The sequence below is a fragment of the Sander lucioperca genome, chromosome 13 (genome assembly GCF_008315115.2).
Source record: "Sander lucioperca isolate FBNREF2018 chromosome 13, SLUC_FBN_1.2, whole genome shotgun sequence".
In the NCBI taxonomy this organism is placed as follows: Eukaryota; Metazoa; Chordata; class Actinopteri; order Perciformes; family Percidae; genus Sander; species Sander lucioperca.
In genome coordinates, this window is record NC_050185.1 from 10,936,567 (window position 1) to 10,954,011 (window position 17,445).

General features: G+C 42.6%; 2 protein-coding genes across 7 annotated transcripts in view; one reads left to right on the forward strand and one right to left on the reverse strand.

Annotated features, from left to right (window-relative positions):
• On the reverse strand, nucleotides 1-11,252 carry arhgap35b (Rho GTPase activating protein 35b). Of its 2 annotated transcripts, none has more exons than XM_036008630.1 (7): nucleotides 11,042-11,252; nucleotides 4,538-8,440; nucleotides 3,992-4,133; nucleotides 3,524-3,601; nucleotides 3,204-3,335; nucleotides 2,872-2,977; nucleotides 1-2,743 (listed from the first exon to the last, which is right to left on the reverse strand). In XM_036008630.1, the coding sequence occupies exons 2-7, from the start codon at nucleotides 8,255-8,257 to the stop codon at nucleotides 2,332-2,334; spliced, it is 4,590 nt and encodes a 1,529-aa protein (XP_035864523.1). In that variant the 5' UTR covers nucleotides 8,258-8,440; nucleotides 11,042-11,252; the 3' UTR covers nucleotides 1-2,331. The 2 variants fall into 2 exon arrangements, with proteins under 2 accessions (XP_035864523.1, XP_031175782.2); XM_031319922.2 differs by lacking the exon at nucleotides 11,042-11,252 and adding an exon at nucleotides 10,384-10,630.
• Nucleotides 10,945-17,445, forward strand: part of myo1ca (myosin Ic, paralog a) — an 18,373-nt gene continuing 11,872 nt past the window's right edge. The window contains exons 1-2 of one of the 5 annotated variants that reach the window (XM_036008632.1): nucleotides 10,945-11,070; nucleotides 16,563-16,808. In XM_036008632.1, coding sequence (XP_035864525.1) covers nucleotides 16,791-16,808 — 18 coding nt within the window. In that variant the 5' untranslated portion in view covers nucleotides 10,945-11,070; nucleotides 16,563-16,790. Of the gene's footprint in view, nucleotides 11,071-16,190; nucleotides 16,809-17,445 lie in introns of those variants that run through there. The other 4 variants (XM_036008631.1, XM_036008633.1, XM_031319928.2 and 1 more) reach the window with 4 other exon arrangements.

The following is a 17,445-nucleotide window of genomic DNA, read 5'->3' on the forward strand; positions in this document are numbered from 1 at the left end:
GACAATTTTACAAGATTTAATTTATTAACTATTATACAGTTCACATAAGGCCTTCATCTTCAAACACTATTCTCAGTCAGACAAATCCCATGGTTTGCTCTTGGTGCACAGTACATTAACTTTCACGTTTCAGCTATTTCACTTTAGTATTTTTGTTTTCGTACTAATTTCCTGTTTTAAAACAGGGAGAGGCTTTCATCCTTCTCCCTTGGTGTGTTTTTTTTAAATCATGCACTAAACTTATGTGGCCTTGAACCATTCACAAAAATTGTAAAAATTGACTTTCAATCATTGAAATACACACTAGAAATGTTTTCTACCATTGACTAACGGGTGGTGTTCCCCAACATACAAATAAACAACCATTATAGAGTAGTATGCACTCAATTTCTGCTCATTGAACGGCACATTTGCCAAGGTTGTGTCAGAAGTCAAGTGATGCGGTAAGATTATATACTCCCAGGAATCGTGTTATAGTGGGACAGTTGCTTGGTTGGTTCTGTGCCAGTCTTAATGTTAACAGCTTACAGCTCTGAGCAGTTTGAGAAGAGCCCTCAGTTTAGCCCGAACACATAAAACGACTGACTTCCAAAAGCATTGCGATTCCAAAAGTACCAGTAAGTGATGATCCCAAATACTACGTCAACCAATGATCTAGCTAGTCTAGCCATCGTTGCAACCAAGAACCATACCAGAGCCACAATCATCCAGAACGTCGGTGTCTGGTGGTCCATTTTTACTTGTGCCCATTGAAAAGACAGTGCTTCCTCTCATAAGTTTAATGGTTAAAATGATCAGGTCTTCATTAACAGTGCTACCACTGAAAATCAGCTGATTGTTTTCCATGAAAAGCTAGGACAATATGCCAGCACAAAAGTAATTCACTAGAGCAAGTAAATGGCCGGTGGTGCTTCCGGAATGTGTCCCATTCACCAATATTTAACTTATACTGGTCATTGTATTGTATAGCAGGACTAGCAGTAACGTTGAAAATACGAAACCTTCTGAGTAAAAGGTCCTTAATATTAGATGAATACAAAAAGCTTGGTTTGATAGACAGCGACAGCAACACATCCAGCAACCTATCATATTTCAAGCGTTTGGTTTCAATAGACACCAGATGGCAATGTAGAGTTGTGTTATGGTACGATTACATTACACATTCAAAAATGGCAAAAACTTCTCCTTCACTTGACTGATGAAAGGTAAAGTCTTCTCTGATATTATATTGGTCTTATTGAACCAAACTTCCCTAAACATCCACTCTGATCAACCAACAGCTAGAAATAGGACAAACTCTAAAAGAAAACTATTTTTCACATGGCTGGATGAATGACGAATATGAGTAGATTCAGATTTCCCCTCAACCTAAAATGGGACGTCTGGATCAACTTAAAGAACGCAAGTTTTTACAAAAGGACCTTGTTTCACAAGCCTGCACCGATGCCACATTCAGCCACTAAAACAAATAATATGGACAATTAATCTAGTGGCATTTCTTCAAATTGAACACTACACTATCACAAAGTGCTTCAGATAAGTTTGTGGATACAAAAACAAGTTTGATGTAAACAAAGTTTGATCTGCCAGAGCTCTGTAGAGGCAATGGGTATGGCTGTTTGAGCTGTGAAATTAAAAACACACAAGAAAACAGTATGACAACAACAAAAAATAACCCTTTTGAGGGAAAAACAACAGTGATCATTAAAGTGCATCCCTGGATGTGTAACCTCCAACCCACCCCTCTTCCCTTCCCTCCCCATGCTGACCGCTCAAGTAGAGCCGATGAGAGAAACCCCAAAGGCAGACAGAGGAACCTCGGCATATGGAGCAAACTGCTGCCCAAAGGACCTACAGAGGAGCAGTCTAAAAATCCAGTGGCAGTACTTTCATGAGAGAAAAAACTAAAAACAGTTTTACACAAATAAAAACATGGTAGCCACAAATCAATTCTTCCAGCTTGGCATAGAGGTTTCATTTTCTTGGTAGTGTAGGATAAGTGGTGACGGTTGAAAGAAGAGAGGCTTGCTGTGACAGCAACCTCTGTCCTCCACTTCTGACCTGATGTTAAAATTTAGCCGATCAGGAGCTAAAGAGGGCAGAGGAAGAGGAAGAGTCACTGATAACTGTAGCCTGCCCTGATGCACACGAGTATGGATACAAATGGCAGGTTAGGGAAGATTCTCATACTTCCTATCTGCTCTCTTCAGAACGTAGGTAGTCCATGATCAAAAATGTAGTGTGCAAGTGCACTTTTTTTTTTCTTTTTTTTTTTTTAGTGTTGGTGATAAGGTCCAGCATCATCATGGGCACACATGGTTCGACTGTCTCTCACAGTGTCTCTTGTTCGGCAGGGGAATGGTGGGAATGGGGGTGCTGGTGGAGGGGAGGGAGCAGAGACTGCAGGGGAGACTGGGGGGTGGTGGGCGGGGATTGCTGCAGGGGGCTGAAGTGTGTGGTGGTGTGGGGAGGAGAGGAGCGGTAACAAGAGTAGGCAGAGCTCCCGCTGAGGGTGGTGGTGGGTGAGGCAGGGAGGCCGGCTAGGCCGGTGGGGGAGTCGAGGAGGGGCTGGTTGTAAAAGAAGAATGCACACTGGTGGATGAAGCTCTCGATGATTGTCTGGTAGGTGCGTGTGGCAGTCAGGGCATCCATAGTTGTGAAGTCTGGCCTCATGAGGGTAGGCCAGAAGCAGATGGACAAGTTTTCACTGGTCATCAAGTTCACCCTGTTCAGCTGGCTCACCCTGGGAAAAAACACACAGACAACAAATTATTAACAGTCATCATACAGTGCAGAACAAACAGATGGGTGTCTACCACAGAAGACTAACAAAGCCATGAACGTGATTTAAACAGTGGACAGGGAACTTACTTGTGTAAGTGGCTCACTACATATTTGAAGACATCATAATTCTCCCTGGGGAACCTCCTCAGTACATCCTTCATGGTATATAGCCTCTGTTCCCGGTCATTGATTTCTGCACACACAGAGAGAAGTTACCATTAAAACTAAGACCTCATCATTGCACACAGTAATTTGAAACCAAAATGTCTTTTTAAACTACCATGAAAATTATTATTGTCAACACTAAAACAGAGAAAAACAGTTCTGCCAAAAACCTTCCCTACCCTCTTCCCTCCTAAAGAAACAATCTTTTTTTATGTTCTTGTAAAGACCCTCCCAGCCCAGCAGTGTTTGCTTACTGAAAGCATCCAATAGGTCCACCTGCAGAGCACAAGGCACCAGGGGCTCAGGCAGCTCGGAGAAGAAGCTTTTGAGGGCTCCAGCCACAGTGTTTATGGAGAAGTCTTTCTCCACTAGGTCTAATCCGTGGTCTGCACAAGGAGAATGAGAGAGTTAAAGGGATCAGAGAAAATAAGTCCATCAGTAGTAGCTGTCATCAGCACTGAACAATCAGTTGCATGTCACTTTCCTTTGGTAACTCTCCGTTTATGTTTTGATTTGGCAGCCACATAATTGCATGTCAAACAGCTGGTTCAAACAAGTCTGATGATCAGCTCACCCTGTTCAAACTGCCTCTGCATGCTTTCCATCTCTGACTTGTTGCCGCTTACGCGGTACAAACCCTCTGTATTCAGGCCTGAGGGAAAAAAAGAGCGCAGCAGAGAAAAGGGGAAAGACGTGGGGGGCACAGTGGGAAACGAGCAAAGCACAAACACTTCATTAGCCCCATTGCAAACAGACATGACAATACAGATGCTGGCAGTTTCTCGGGGAGTACTTGACTGAATAAACCCTTGTATTACTTTCTCATTACAATAGGGTCATGAACAGGTGTACTGGTTTAGCAGTTCTAACAATAAGCATTTTATTAGGTGACACTAACTTCATAAAATATGTATACCTGTAGTGAAGAATAAACACTGATAAATGACCATCATCAGTATTTCTCAGAATAAAACATTAAATGAAATTTGTATACATCACATGTACAGCAGCCCGAACAATGGTAAAAGACAAAACGACGTACCAGTGGTCTCAATGAAGCGGACACATTTGTCGATGAAGAGTGGGATAGGTCTGTCTGGGGATACCACATTCACTAAGGGTACTCCGAAGTAATTGCTCTCCGGGGGCTTGGGAATAGCTGGACGGGGCTTTGGTCTTGTTTTCTGTGAAAAAGGAAAGGACAAAGGACTCTGAGTGTCTTGAACAGGGACAATTATGTTGACAGAGGCACTTGTTGAATTCTAACAACGTGTTGTTCTCCATCAGCAGCAAATCAAGAGTTCCTCACATTCAATCACAAGCTTAATCTAGATCCTCCCCAAGACATTACCAGTTTAAACATGCTCACTCAACAGTGACCTCCACATATTGTATACAGTTTCTAATATCGCAATCATACCTATAGAAATGACTGCAATTTTTCACAAGGGTAATATGTATGAAATCAGTTAAAAAAAACTAGTAATTCATTAATCAACAACAATTTCTGTAGGGCACTATCGAACAAGTTTATATAGAGCTACTTTTTTACTGAATTAAATACAGAAAAAGGTGGTATAATACACACCTTGGCTGTTCGTCGCAGGCTCTTCAGAATGTTCCTCTTTTTTGGGTCTTCAATCTCCTCATTAACAAGACTTTCGCCTTTCAGGGTCCCAAAGTCATCCTCCTTGGACTTTGGAAGAGCTCCCATCTCGTCATCGCTGCCTATGAAGCTTGTGCGGAAGCTACTGAACTTGCCAAGCCGCTTGGAGCGGTCCCGGTAAAGACGAGGCTTCACCCCCGCTGCTGAGAACTTCCTCCTTCGCTCCAGAGAGCTGCTGTCTGCTTCGCTGTCTGAGCCATTTCCATTGGAGTGCATCCTGTTAGAGTTGCGGATGGTGATGATTTTGCCTTGTGTGCTGTCATGTGGCACTGAGTAGATGATCTCTTCATTGCTAGGGCGGGGTTTTGAAACAGCATCAATGGGTTCAGCATAGTCTGAGGGATCGTAGCCCACATCCCCACCAGGAACCCAGGTAACAGCAGAGGGTAGGGAGCGACGATGACCCAGTGTATCGATATATGGGTTACGGCTAACCTTCCGGAAGTCAAAAGTGACACCTGGTTTAACTCTCACTTGGGGGGGCACTTTGTTGTTCAGTTTGTTCTCAAAGTCTCTGATCTCAGAGATGACAGAGATATCACTGGAATCTAAGTCAGGCAGGTTGAAGCCCCCACTATGAGAAGTGAGTGTACCATCATAGTACGGTGGCGATGGCTCTACGTCATCCTCCGAATCCAGGTACATGGTGACAGGACTAGGAGAACTGCAGCGTGGGGAGTACACATTTTCATTGGTGCATGCTTCGGCAACATTATCGTACATGTGTGTGGCCTCCACAATGTTGCGTTTCTCTACAACCTCCATCAGAAAAGAATGGAACATTTCTATCCTGTGCAGGCCTCCCACCACCCCCCCGGATCCACAAACCACACTATTAAAACGACCCTCAATCTCATGGGCTAGCTCCTCCCCCTGGATCAGCTGTTCACAGGCATAGTCGCTGTCAGTGAGCTCTGCCTGGCTATCTCCCACTGCTAACAGCTGAACAGGGATGATGTCCTGAACCTCACATAAGAATGCACACAGGGTCTCCAGGGAGGCTTTTCGGGAGACCGAGTACACAGCAATGTAGCCGTGTACTAACCTGCTCTTCCGCAAAGTGAAGGAGGCATGGTACGAGAGGAGAGAGAGCTCTATGGCTAGCTTGTGTCCACCAATTGTCTGCTCCAGCAATACAGAGGTGCCACTATTAGACATGGGCCTGCAGTGCTGATGCATTAGGAAAGGGGACAGGAGCTGCTCAATGTCATAGGAGTCTCCACACATTAAGCACATGACGATGCGTAGGTCTGCCTCTGGCACCGGCTGATGAGGAGAGTCTCGGAGACCTGGAGGCTCAGGGAGGAGGGGTGGGGAGCTGCTACTAAAGGATGTGCTCCTCCTAATATCCAGAAGGCCCCTCAGCACCTGGTTGATTTGAGTCTCATTGACAGTATGGCCATAGCCCACACCAGGGGAGGCAGGGTCTAAAAAGCTACACTGCAGCCTCCTTGCAACCTGCTGTCCCTGTGTTATTAGGTTTAAGGCAGTTTCTCCACTTATATCCACATATGATCCTACGCCTCTTTTAGTGACTAAAAGTAGTGATGTTGGCAGCTGGGCTAGCTGGCTATCCCTTCGACCTAGAGTTGACTCCCTAAGTCGCTCAAGGCTTTCAATCACATAGGAGAGGGACTCCTTTGAATTATACAGACACAGACATCCGTGAGGGGTGAAAGTGGGCGTGTGGAAGGAATTTACTGGAAGACGTACATTTCCCTCGATAGGGCGCAGCGTCAATTCATACATCTTTCCGTCCAACACATACCAGTCATCATTTGTGCAGAGAGCCCTAATCTCATTGGCAAATTCTCTGGCCAGTCCATCCTTCCCCAGTATGACAAGGTTAATTCTGTCAGCCTTGGTGTCCCCAAAATGAGCTTTCACATCAAAAAAGGGGTAACATGTGGGGAAACGTGAAACTAAGAGTTGCTCAATCTTTGAGTCTCCACAGTGAGGACTGCTAGGGCAGGTCTCCTTGGTAGGGTGATAGACAAAGTGGATATGCTTTAATACCAGAGCATCTCTTTCAGCTGGAAGCTTTTGAAGCGCCTTGAACCTCTGTTCCTCTCCTAAAACTTCCTGAATTGCCCCCATTTTCTCCTTGCTTGGCTTGGCATCCACCTCAAGCTCATAAAAAAGCTCAGAGTACTCCAGTAAGAGCTCCTGGAAGTCTTCTTTAGCATGGTCAATGACCTCCTTCTGATGGCGGTTGTACAAGTCCAAGTACTCTGGCTCCTCAAGCCACTGGTAGAACTCTTCATTCATGATAAAGCTGCGGGCCTCCTCCCAGGGTCTTCCAGGTGTGACAAAGGGAGAGGAAGCCAACTTATGTTTAAACTCCAGCCTTATTTCTGCCCGTCTGCACTCATTACGCAGATGTTCCAGGTGGGCATTAAATATGTCCTCTGCTTCATCAGTCTCCAGTAGGTCTGAAGGGATTCGCTCATCTTCCATGTTATCAATGTGAGATGTATCCTCCCACGGGGAGTCCTCCAGAACAACAAACCAGTGGGCAAAGTGCTGCTTGGACTCTAGGACCTTCTGTACCCCAGACCAGCTCAGCTGATCTATCTCATCCAGGTCAGGCACTAAAGAACTAAGTGCTAAAGGAAGAGTGCTTAAGTATATCTTGCGACGCCTCTCAATATGTTCTTGCTTCAGACGGTAGACATGCTGTTGAAAAAGCTTCTTGCATTTAGCCGTTCCCTCCAAGAAGACATATTCTTTGTACTCAGGGGAGGTGTTCATGCGTCGACTGGTGTTTAACCAGGTTTCATTATGATTCTTCACTATGCGGTTGATTAGCCATTCATAGCGATCCTTGGCAGAAGCTATCTGCTGACTCTGTAGCTTTAGGGCTTCAAAGTAAGGTATGATCTTGGGCTTGCCCCTGCCCTTATCAATAAGTTGAACCAAAGTGAGGAAGGCAAGGTCCACATTTATATTTGAGCGTGCAGATGTCTCAACTACTGGTAGACTCTTTTTTGTGATGGCGAAGGTATGTGCATCTTTGATGTAGCGTTCAACTCCTTCATCGCATTTGGTGAGGACCAGCACAATGGGCTTCTTAGTCTTGCTAAGGTGACCATACAGGTTTGTGACAAATTTCAGCTGGTCATCAAAGTTGCGGTTCATACCCCGGCTGACGTCAACACAAAGCAGGAAGCCATCAACCTGCAGCTTTCCCTCTGGCATTTGTTTTTGCTCGAAGTCTTGCTCCAGGCCGAGCTGATCTGTACAGAAGTACATAAGCTTCTCTGCTGAAGCCAGCTTGGTTGTGGCTGCCCGTTTGATATAGGGCTGCATAGCAGTGCTACGGTGTGGCTGAAATGTCTGATCATCAATGAATTCAGTTTGCTCCACAACATGCATCCTGCACTCAGGCCCTTCCTCCAGAACCCGTGACACCTCCCCCCAAAACAGAAAGTGATCATTATTAACCACTCGACCCCCAAAGTCACTGGTGCTCAACACTGATGTGTGGTCCAGGTAGAAGTCATCAGCACTAGGCCGCACAAACCTATTAGACAAGCAGGACTTGCCAACCCCACATTGTCCCTTCTCTTTCTCTGTTCCTGATAAACCCACCACAATGAGGTTGTAAATGGGCGACCGGGCATCTTGCTTTTTCGCCATCATAGTCTGCTGACACTCATCCTGCCATAAACAGGCACTGTATAAAGGAGTTCACTTGAATATTTGTCCATAAAGTTGCTGATCCACAGAGGGATCAGATTTCCCTTTCTTCTGCTGGGCTTCGATTTTAATAAATAGTGATATGAGGTGAGGGTTCTTTCATTCACTCCTTATATGAATCAGATCCTGTCAAAAAAACAACAAAAAACAACAAAGAAATCAGACAAACTGGGCAATCAACAGAAATACATTGTGTTATCTCTTATAATAACTTAATGTGAGAATGACAAGAGGCACATCTTATTCCATTTTGTGCCCATTTCATCTGTATGCCAAATTATATTGAAGGAATGGACCCAGAATCAAAGAGCAACTAATGTTGGCTCTTTGATTCTGAGTTCAACTGGTTACTAGGTTCTAGGTTGATCATGAGTATGGCCTTGATCATGTATCAAGTCTGATGATTTGTCAAAAGGAATAATCTGTAATATGTGTGAAATCACTGCATTCTTTTTATCACCGTGTTCACCAAGTTGTTACTAAACACTGTTGTCATTTTTGGCATCATATCAAGCCACCAGCAAAAGCATAATGAAGATAATGTTACAAGACAGGAGCAGTCAATATATCTCCAGACAGGGGTCACAGATTTAAGTTGTACAAGCAATGACGAAATTAAAGTAAATACAATTTTGAAGTAGGAAGCACACTGATTTTTGCTAATCTTTTAAATTGTCAGGCAGATGTATTATCCATTCTAGGGCTGCCAATAGTATTCTCCTTGTTAAATAAATCTGCTAATTATTTTCTCAAATCAGTTAGTTTAAAACGTCAAAAAAAGAGACTAAAATAACACCCATTAAGTTTTCCCTGATCCAAGAGTGACACCTCCTGTTCTGTCTGACCAACAGTGCAACACCCCCCCCCCAAAGTATTATATTTACTATCATAGAAAACCAGAAAATATTTATGTGAGAAATTTGACCAGTTCCTGGCATTTTCGCTTAAATATTATTTATATACTTATATCACTTTAAAAATTACTCATTAAATATTATTATTATTATTACAATTATCAAATTGTTGCCAATAAATCTTACATGTATCGACTTATTGATTATTCAACTCATTTCAGCCCTGGTCCACTCATCTCAAGGTAATTTCATATAATAATATCAAACCAGGATCAAAATGGTTACATTAATCCTACCAGAAAACATGTTGGGAGTGGTCCTCTCTACAAGGCAAATGTCAGCTGATCAGTGACTAGGGTGACAAACAAGAGCATGTTGTTGGCACCTTGAAGTCTTTCAACCTAAAACCTATCAGCCCAATCTTCATAGACAAAACGGTGAATGAATAGAGGACTATTAACAGAGAGCCAGACACATGTAATCTCTGCCAAAGGAAACATAATCAACCCGTTAAAACACTTTGTTAATAGGCCTGTGTCCATTATTATAGCATTGATAAGTGCCTCCATTATAACAACACTAATGCAATTCTGAAATAATAGTCGGCTCATAATTTCTATAGATGGACAAAAATGACCAACTGCAGAATTTTACTTATGTGTAATGTGATTTGCTGGAGTCAAACGTCATGACAAGTGGAATTATATGCTATAATTGAATGAATAACCTGTCACATGTAGGGGCCACACATTAGAAACAAACAGCTCCTGCTAGGGTCAACAGCAAACATGGGCAGTCCACACCGCTCAGCTGAGCTAGGCCTGATCCCCAAAAAATGAACAGACTTTCTTTGCGTATAAAAACAACCAAACTGCTGCTGTCTATCGGCATCAAAACTCAAGTTTACTAAAGCGCACTTTCAAGCAATTCCACTTACATACGGTAACCTACTTACTTAGATATGATTTAGTAACGTTATATGTTTTGCAAAGGATTAAGAGTTAACATGGGCTTCAGGGTGCACAGAGAGGGACTGACCACGCCAGGCCTGCTGTCTACATAATGAAATTGCAGAGCCGAAATCTGGGATATCCTACTTTACACACCGGCTATGTTTAAAGGGCATTTACAGTATCTACCCAGCTGTCTAGGGTGTAGCACTCGACTCACAAGGAAATATCCCATAAAGAAGAGGATAGAGCATGTAGTACATACCATCGCATTTCTCCCTTTCTCCTCTTGCATCTGTCAGGCCAGCTTGCCGCAGCCCTTGCCGCCTGATGTGCATAAGCAAGCATAAAGCCGCAGAATACACTATGTCGTCTCAATTCACAGATTATACTGATAATATCACAACTTGTGCGATGGAGTAATTTTATTTTAAATGTCCATTACCCATGCCTGGATTCTCTTGTTTAGCATCACTATCTTCGTTACAATTAAACACGGGGAAGGAATAAATAAATATCCCAAATTATAGAGCAATCCAATTGTGTTCTTGCGAGGGTTTTTCCTCATGAGAAATTCAGGCGTATAAAAATCTGTTTAGCCGTCTTCTTCTCGGTTCACCACGTTGCTTTTCCAGTCATTATTCTGTCCATTGTTGTGCCCAAATAACGCTGGGCCGGTCGCGCACACGAGACAACGGTGAGTTTGTTGCAATCGCCGAGATGTTTCGTCTGAAATAGGTTTCTACTGCAGCATAAATTGTGTATGTCCTGATCAATTTATGAGCAGACTGCGTGTGTGAAAGTGGTATTTCTGCCAGCTTTCCGATAATGGCGGCGGCCCTCCTCCCCGGACCTAGTTCTCCTCTTCTTTTCTTTGGGAAAAGGGAGCTGTGGAGACAGAAGCAGCGGAGAGAGGGACTCACCCAGCGGCGCCCTCACACAACTGCAGCAGGTTGGTTCTCTGCTGCGAGCTCACCCAACTGCCTATGCGGGGCTCGTTACTCGACAGTAATCGATTTCTCAGCATTCAGTCCATATTTGAAAAGTATTAACAAACTTTGTGTTCCATACTCGCCCGAGAGCAGCCATTTGTTACTGAAACGTTCACCAGGGCAAAGTAGCCTACAGGTTTCAGGACTCTGTTTTCATTGGGTTAAACCAAGTAGACCAGAGGCCTAAACATTTTATGTGGCTTCTACGTCAGTGTAATCCCTGTGATTGTTATAACGTATAGGCTACTGTCTATTTTGCAGTAACTATCTACACTAGTAACTAATCTTACTGTAGCCTACACCATAAAGTGTAATAAAGTAAATTGATTAAAAAAACTACTTTTAAACATAAAGTGGCAATCCTTGAGATTCAGGACTGGTTGATTAAGAATTTCTATTTAAGTGAAAGCAATGGAATTGTGCTGAGAGTTTAGTAGTCTAGAGCATAGAATATAATCTTCTATGGTCTGGAGTTTTGTATGTGCTTCAAGTTTTTTAGAAGCGTATACGTATATCCATTTTTGTGTACAATAGGTTTTTTTCTGCATGGAAGATGTCACGCCAGACACAGTTTGTATTAGCCTACTGCAAATATTACAATATTCATCAAAAAAAAGAAGAAAAAAAAAGAGCTAGGCTACTGAGCATCAATTTAGGTCTTAGTTCTTACTTGCCAGACTAGGTCCAGTTATTGTTATGCAATACTAGCGTTCGCATTCTGTTGATCAGCAATACCAATCTTTAATTTTGAATGATGAAAAGGCATAAATCACAACAAAATAACAATTAGAGGAAAATTAGACTGCATAGGGACCTTGAGAGTTCCCCAGGTCCAAAGCAAAGGAGGAAAAAGAATATCAGTTCATAGAAATTATTTTCCAAAACATCTAGATAAGTGCAGGCAACCACGTAGTCCTATAGTCCATGTAGGCTACTCATAAGTTGGCCTGTACAAGGTCACAGTGGGCTATAACACACTACCATTCAGTACCTTGAACAGTGTCTGGCATCCGTCATCTGCATCATCTGATTACTGATGATTAACTTTAGCGTTGCCGCCTCCTAGCGGATTTATGGGCTATAAACTATACATGAATTGTTCTATCACCTTTCCAGTGTAGGCAAATGCAGTCGCAGTTTTTACTTTATGTAAAGCTTTTTTTTTTTCTTCTAGTAAGCACGTTTGCTGGGTTGTAGTTTTATCCATCTGGGTCAGCGGTTCATTTAATCTAGGCTGCTGGGAAAAGGAAGTCAGCCTGGCAATGCATTGTACAGTCTACGAGTAACCGAACTTGTGGCCACCACCAGACTGCTACTGGTGAGGGATATGGGAGAGAGTGTTCACTGCTGAACTTTAGTGAGTCTGTTAATGCACTCTAATTATTGAGGAACACCAGGTAGGCACATTTGTATTTGTTTATGGTATATTAGATATGCATACATTGTATTTGTATGCATGTATATTCTTGTGACGTGCAATATGCATACTTTCCTGTCATGCTTGTACCCTCATTTCGGTTAAATGGATTAAAGCATTAATATTAATATTCTTTGCTTAAATGAAAGTAGAATTGTCACAGTGTAAAAATACTATTACGGGGGGAATCCTGCATGCAGATGGAGCTCTGTTATTGGTTTTAAGAAAAGACAATGGACATTTAATCTGTTACAGTCATCAAACTCATTAGAATACATCTTCTGGGAACCAAATGTAATGGCAATCCATCCCTTTCACAAAAATAGAGGCATAGGAGCCAGTTCAGTGTAATTACTATTACTACCACTAGGCAGAGCCCTACACTTTCCTATAATTCAACACTCTAAGAGGAGTTGATTAGCTCGTGTGTTATTGTCCCAGTGATCATGCAAGGAAAGTATTGACCTGACCTCATCCTCATAGTGACTGTGGTTATTATTATAAAGAGAAAACACATTTAAGATTACTACATCCCCAATAGATATTTGTTCCTTTTATGTATTTGTTTTAAAATTCCTGCAACAGCTTGTACTGTAGATTCATGCGGTTTTGTTTTACACCTTGATCAGTTTAGTAGCCCTTGTGGTGTAACAGGGATCTGGGGGATGACAGGCAGTAGAGGTGAGAACGGGGTGAAGGAGACGGCAGATGGGTGCTGAGAGAGCGCAGTGCAGATGGATAGGTGACAAAAGGCGTCTCTACCAAGGACATAACAAACTGTTAGCGAGGCTAGATTAGGTAACCCAAACAACATTCAAATACATTATTATTTATTTTAGTTGACATAATAGCTCTACACTGAACCATGCATAATGCAACAAAACAGGTTGAGTGTGTGTGTGTGTGTGTGTGTGTGTGTGTGTGTGTGTGTGTGTGTGTGTGTGTGTGTGTGTGTGTGTGTGTGTGTGTGTGTGTGTGTGTGGAAGAAAGTAGAGAGAGAAATAACTAATTTCCACCCCGCCCAAATAAGTCATCTTTCCTCTGTGATTCATTGTTATTTTGAAACGGAAAACCTTTGCAATTTAAGTACAAAATGAGGTAAAACGATCACTATACCTCAGCCTCAAACACTGCACACAGGCAGTTTAAGGAGGATTATTCTAGGATTTCTTGAATTTGTTCCATAATATGTCAGATGTTCAGAATTAGTTTTTGAGTTTTTAGTGTAATTAACTGAAATTGAAGTCAGGCATAGGGTTGTAATGTAAAATGATGATGATGATGATGATGATGATGATGATGATGATAAATGATAAGATGTATTTCAGTGTTTAGTATTTATCCCGAAGTAGATGAAGTGACAGTTGAGGTGGGTAGTAAGTGGGTGTACTCCTGAGAGGAAGTTGGTTTAAATCAAACAGCTCAGTCCAACCATCCATATTTTAATAGCAGTTACACTTTTGGCAAGTGTTAGATTCCAGTTTATCACGCATAACACATTGGGTTTTCTGCATTTTAAACTGGAGGGAAACCATTTAAAGTAGCTAGATGGAGGTTCACATGCAGGAGATAAAAAATTACAAACGCAGTTTACATCAGAACTGAGCTCAAACAAATAGGCATGAAGGAAGACCCTGAACATCAGGAAACTGCTAGGGAAGGAAATCCTACTTACAGGAACTGCTAAACAAAGAAGGAACCCTTACTGAAAATAGTGCAGGAGGATACATTGCAATCACAGGTGGTGAAAATAAACACTACTGTGAAACTGTAGTTTCTTTCTGGTTGACTTTAGTGTCTTTTTTTATTTCATCGGCAGTAAGATGTGCCAGATGCTGTTATGTGTGCAGAGTAGAGACACCAGATGTGTTAGGAGAGCACCCTCATGTTTTTTCACATTACATTTACTATGTCTTGGATGCCCTTCAAAAATAAGTCACAAAATGCAAATCTGCTGTATATTCTGTCTGAGACGTCTGGGCATGGTTTTGACCTCAGAAGTCTTCAAGTTGACCTTACTGATGACTCCAAAAGACTAAATGGGGTTTAAGAAGTACCCAAATACTGTGGATTTGTGAACAGAAACTGAGGTTTCTATAACCCCTATCAGAGCTATAGATGTGTAGTGTATTCCAAAATTGTGTTCTAATTTTATAATTTCATTTTAGAAAATTGCTGTGTTTTGAATAAATTATGGCCACTTCCAGTGATCTTCACCGAACAGTGGTGGAGGAGCTTTTTGTACATGTGACCCTGGTAGTTCACTTGTTGTAGGCAGTAGCTGCTGGGGAAGTCTTCCTTGCTAAATTTGTACAAAGAGAGGGTCCAGACTCAAGGCAATAAGGCCCATATGACATATGACACTCAGTTGAGGCAAACCAGGGCCTGAAACCTGGAAGTGGAGCTCACAAGTGCACCTGGTGGCCAATCATGGACGCATGATGCTCCTGTGAACATAAACTCTTATTCAACATACTGTACTCATATTTCCAAAAATATTTGCTACCAACAATAGGCACAATTGTTTAGCATGCATTAATTTGAACATGTTTACGTCAGAAGCATGTGAAACCAAACTGTGCATCCTAAAGTGAACAGACCACATAACTGCTTGTCCAGAATATTTCCTTAGTGCACTGTTAGGCTTTGATAGAGGAACACAACAATGCCTACCATTCGGCTGTAGTCAACTTTTCCTGTACCAACTAAATGATCAACTACCATCTCATTGTACAAGTTTCTTTTGATTTTTGCGCTCTATACAAAATTGACCTGCAGTGACTAATCATTTGAGGTATGCTGGTGTGAATAGAGCACATACTGTACAATTGAATGCAATGAGGTAACTAAACTCAGGGGCATAGAGGCAAAGTTCAAGCGAGGAAACATGGTGTGAAAGCCCCTTGAGGCAAATTTCTGTCATAAATCTGTATCTATATATATAGATATAAATATATATAGTCTAGGGTAGACCTGGCAGGACTGCTTACTATATATAGTAAAAGAGGCAAAGCACCAAAATGAAGTTTTTAGTGACACCAATTGGCACAACACATGGAGAATCTTTTCCTACTTGCTTTAAGAACATTTGCGACAGCCAGAGATTGAGAAAAAGAGCAAGAGGCTCTCCCCATCTGGGTAACATTATTCAGATTCCTCAGCGTTGGATATTTGATGATGCTGGCAAAGAAAAGAGAGCGAGGCGTGGAGACAGAGTGAGGAAAAATGGGGTAAGAGCAAACACAAGGGGAGGGAGACCAGAGGAGGGTGCTGTTCTCTCACAGAGACAATGTGGCCTTGACAGCACTCCCCGAAAATGCCTAAAACGGGAGGGAACATAAGAAGTGAGGAATCTGATGGTCCATGCAGACAGCCCATTTGATGTAAAATTAGTATTAGGCTATGTTGAACTTGTTGCATTATGAATGTTGCTTGGAAAACCAACCAGTTGGGGAATATGACAGCTCAGACTAATACCATATTGATAACAAACTTTCAAATATCTGCAGAGTGATGTTATGATGATGATGGAAGTTATTTTGTCAACAGTGGAAGACAGCCACGAGGAGACAGGCAGTCTTGCTGTTAAAACACTTCCATAACTCACATCCCATGTGAATCTGTCTCAGCTTGTGGGAGAAAAGGGAGGGCTCAAACTAAACAGGGAGGGAGGGAAAGAAAGAATGCAATGAGATCTCATCATGTGATTTGTTTTTTTTCCCTTTTTATATAGCTGCATAGTGATTACATGTTTGTAGTTTGGGGCTCTTAGCAAAATTTTCCAAACCCTCTCGGCTCTCTGTTTCTCTGGCTCTTCCCAGTAGCTTACTTTCCCTTGACTTTTTTTTTGTCCAGTTGTGTGACGTGTGAGTGGAGTTCCTGCCCTTGTTTCATGCAATATAGTTTAGAGGGAAGGAGAGGGACTCACGGAGAGGCGGACATTTACTTGACTTGTCAAAGGGAAGTTTAATTGAAGGTATAAACAAGAGGGGCTGTTTTTGTTTTGGCCAAAGTGTGTATAGTTTGTCCTCACAGGGGATCCAGACGAGGAGGAGGAAAGAAGTGGAGAAAGAGACTAAAGCTGAGAGAAAGTGAGAAAGTAACTGACGGGGAGGGGGGGAGAAGAAGATAAGTTGCCTAATTCTGTCGCCCACTGGCAAAGGTGGATGACAAGTTACAGTTGAGGAGTCTGACACGGGAGGAGGAGCACCTGGGGGGGGAACCACCAATTCAGCCATCTTCTTCCAACAACAACAGGACAGGATGAGGTACCAAGGCAGGGTAAGATCCTGACTACTATGATGCTCCTTGTTGTGTTTTCATGTTTAGTGCTGCACACTGACTGCATTTTATGTGTGTGCATTATCTGTGCTTACACAGTGAAACACAAGATCTGATCAACCAATTCACTGTCTCACTCATGGAGGGGAAAGCAAAACAGAACAATGAGTCACTTTGAGATTTTTTTTTTCTCCCATGTATGAGTCAGTGTGTATTTTGGTTTTTGTAAATGCTTTAACCCAAGCAGCCCAAAGAAGATAAACTTGGTATTTTTCCACCATATGCATTACTAGCACATCAGTGGTAGAGAGCCAGCTGTGGTACCAGAGCAGCTCGCCCTGGGACAGAGTGGTGGGGCATGCCTTATAAGGAAGACAATTCGAATGTAGTCGGCCCAGCAGAGCTTAGTCATGGGGCCTGGAGCCAAGTCCCAATGCTGGGTTAGCCTCCTCACTGGTTGTCACTGTGGCTGCACCTACAAACCTGCAGATTTCTGGTACTTGGAGTCAAATCCCCCATAAAGCACTTGAGCGCTGCTGGGAGCCTGTCAGTTAGATCAGACTCTCTCTGCTGTAACAACTGAGCCTCAGGTCAGTTCACTGACAACAAAGCTGCATTGATTATTGCATTCTGGTTA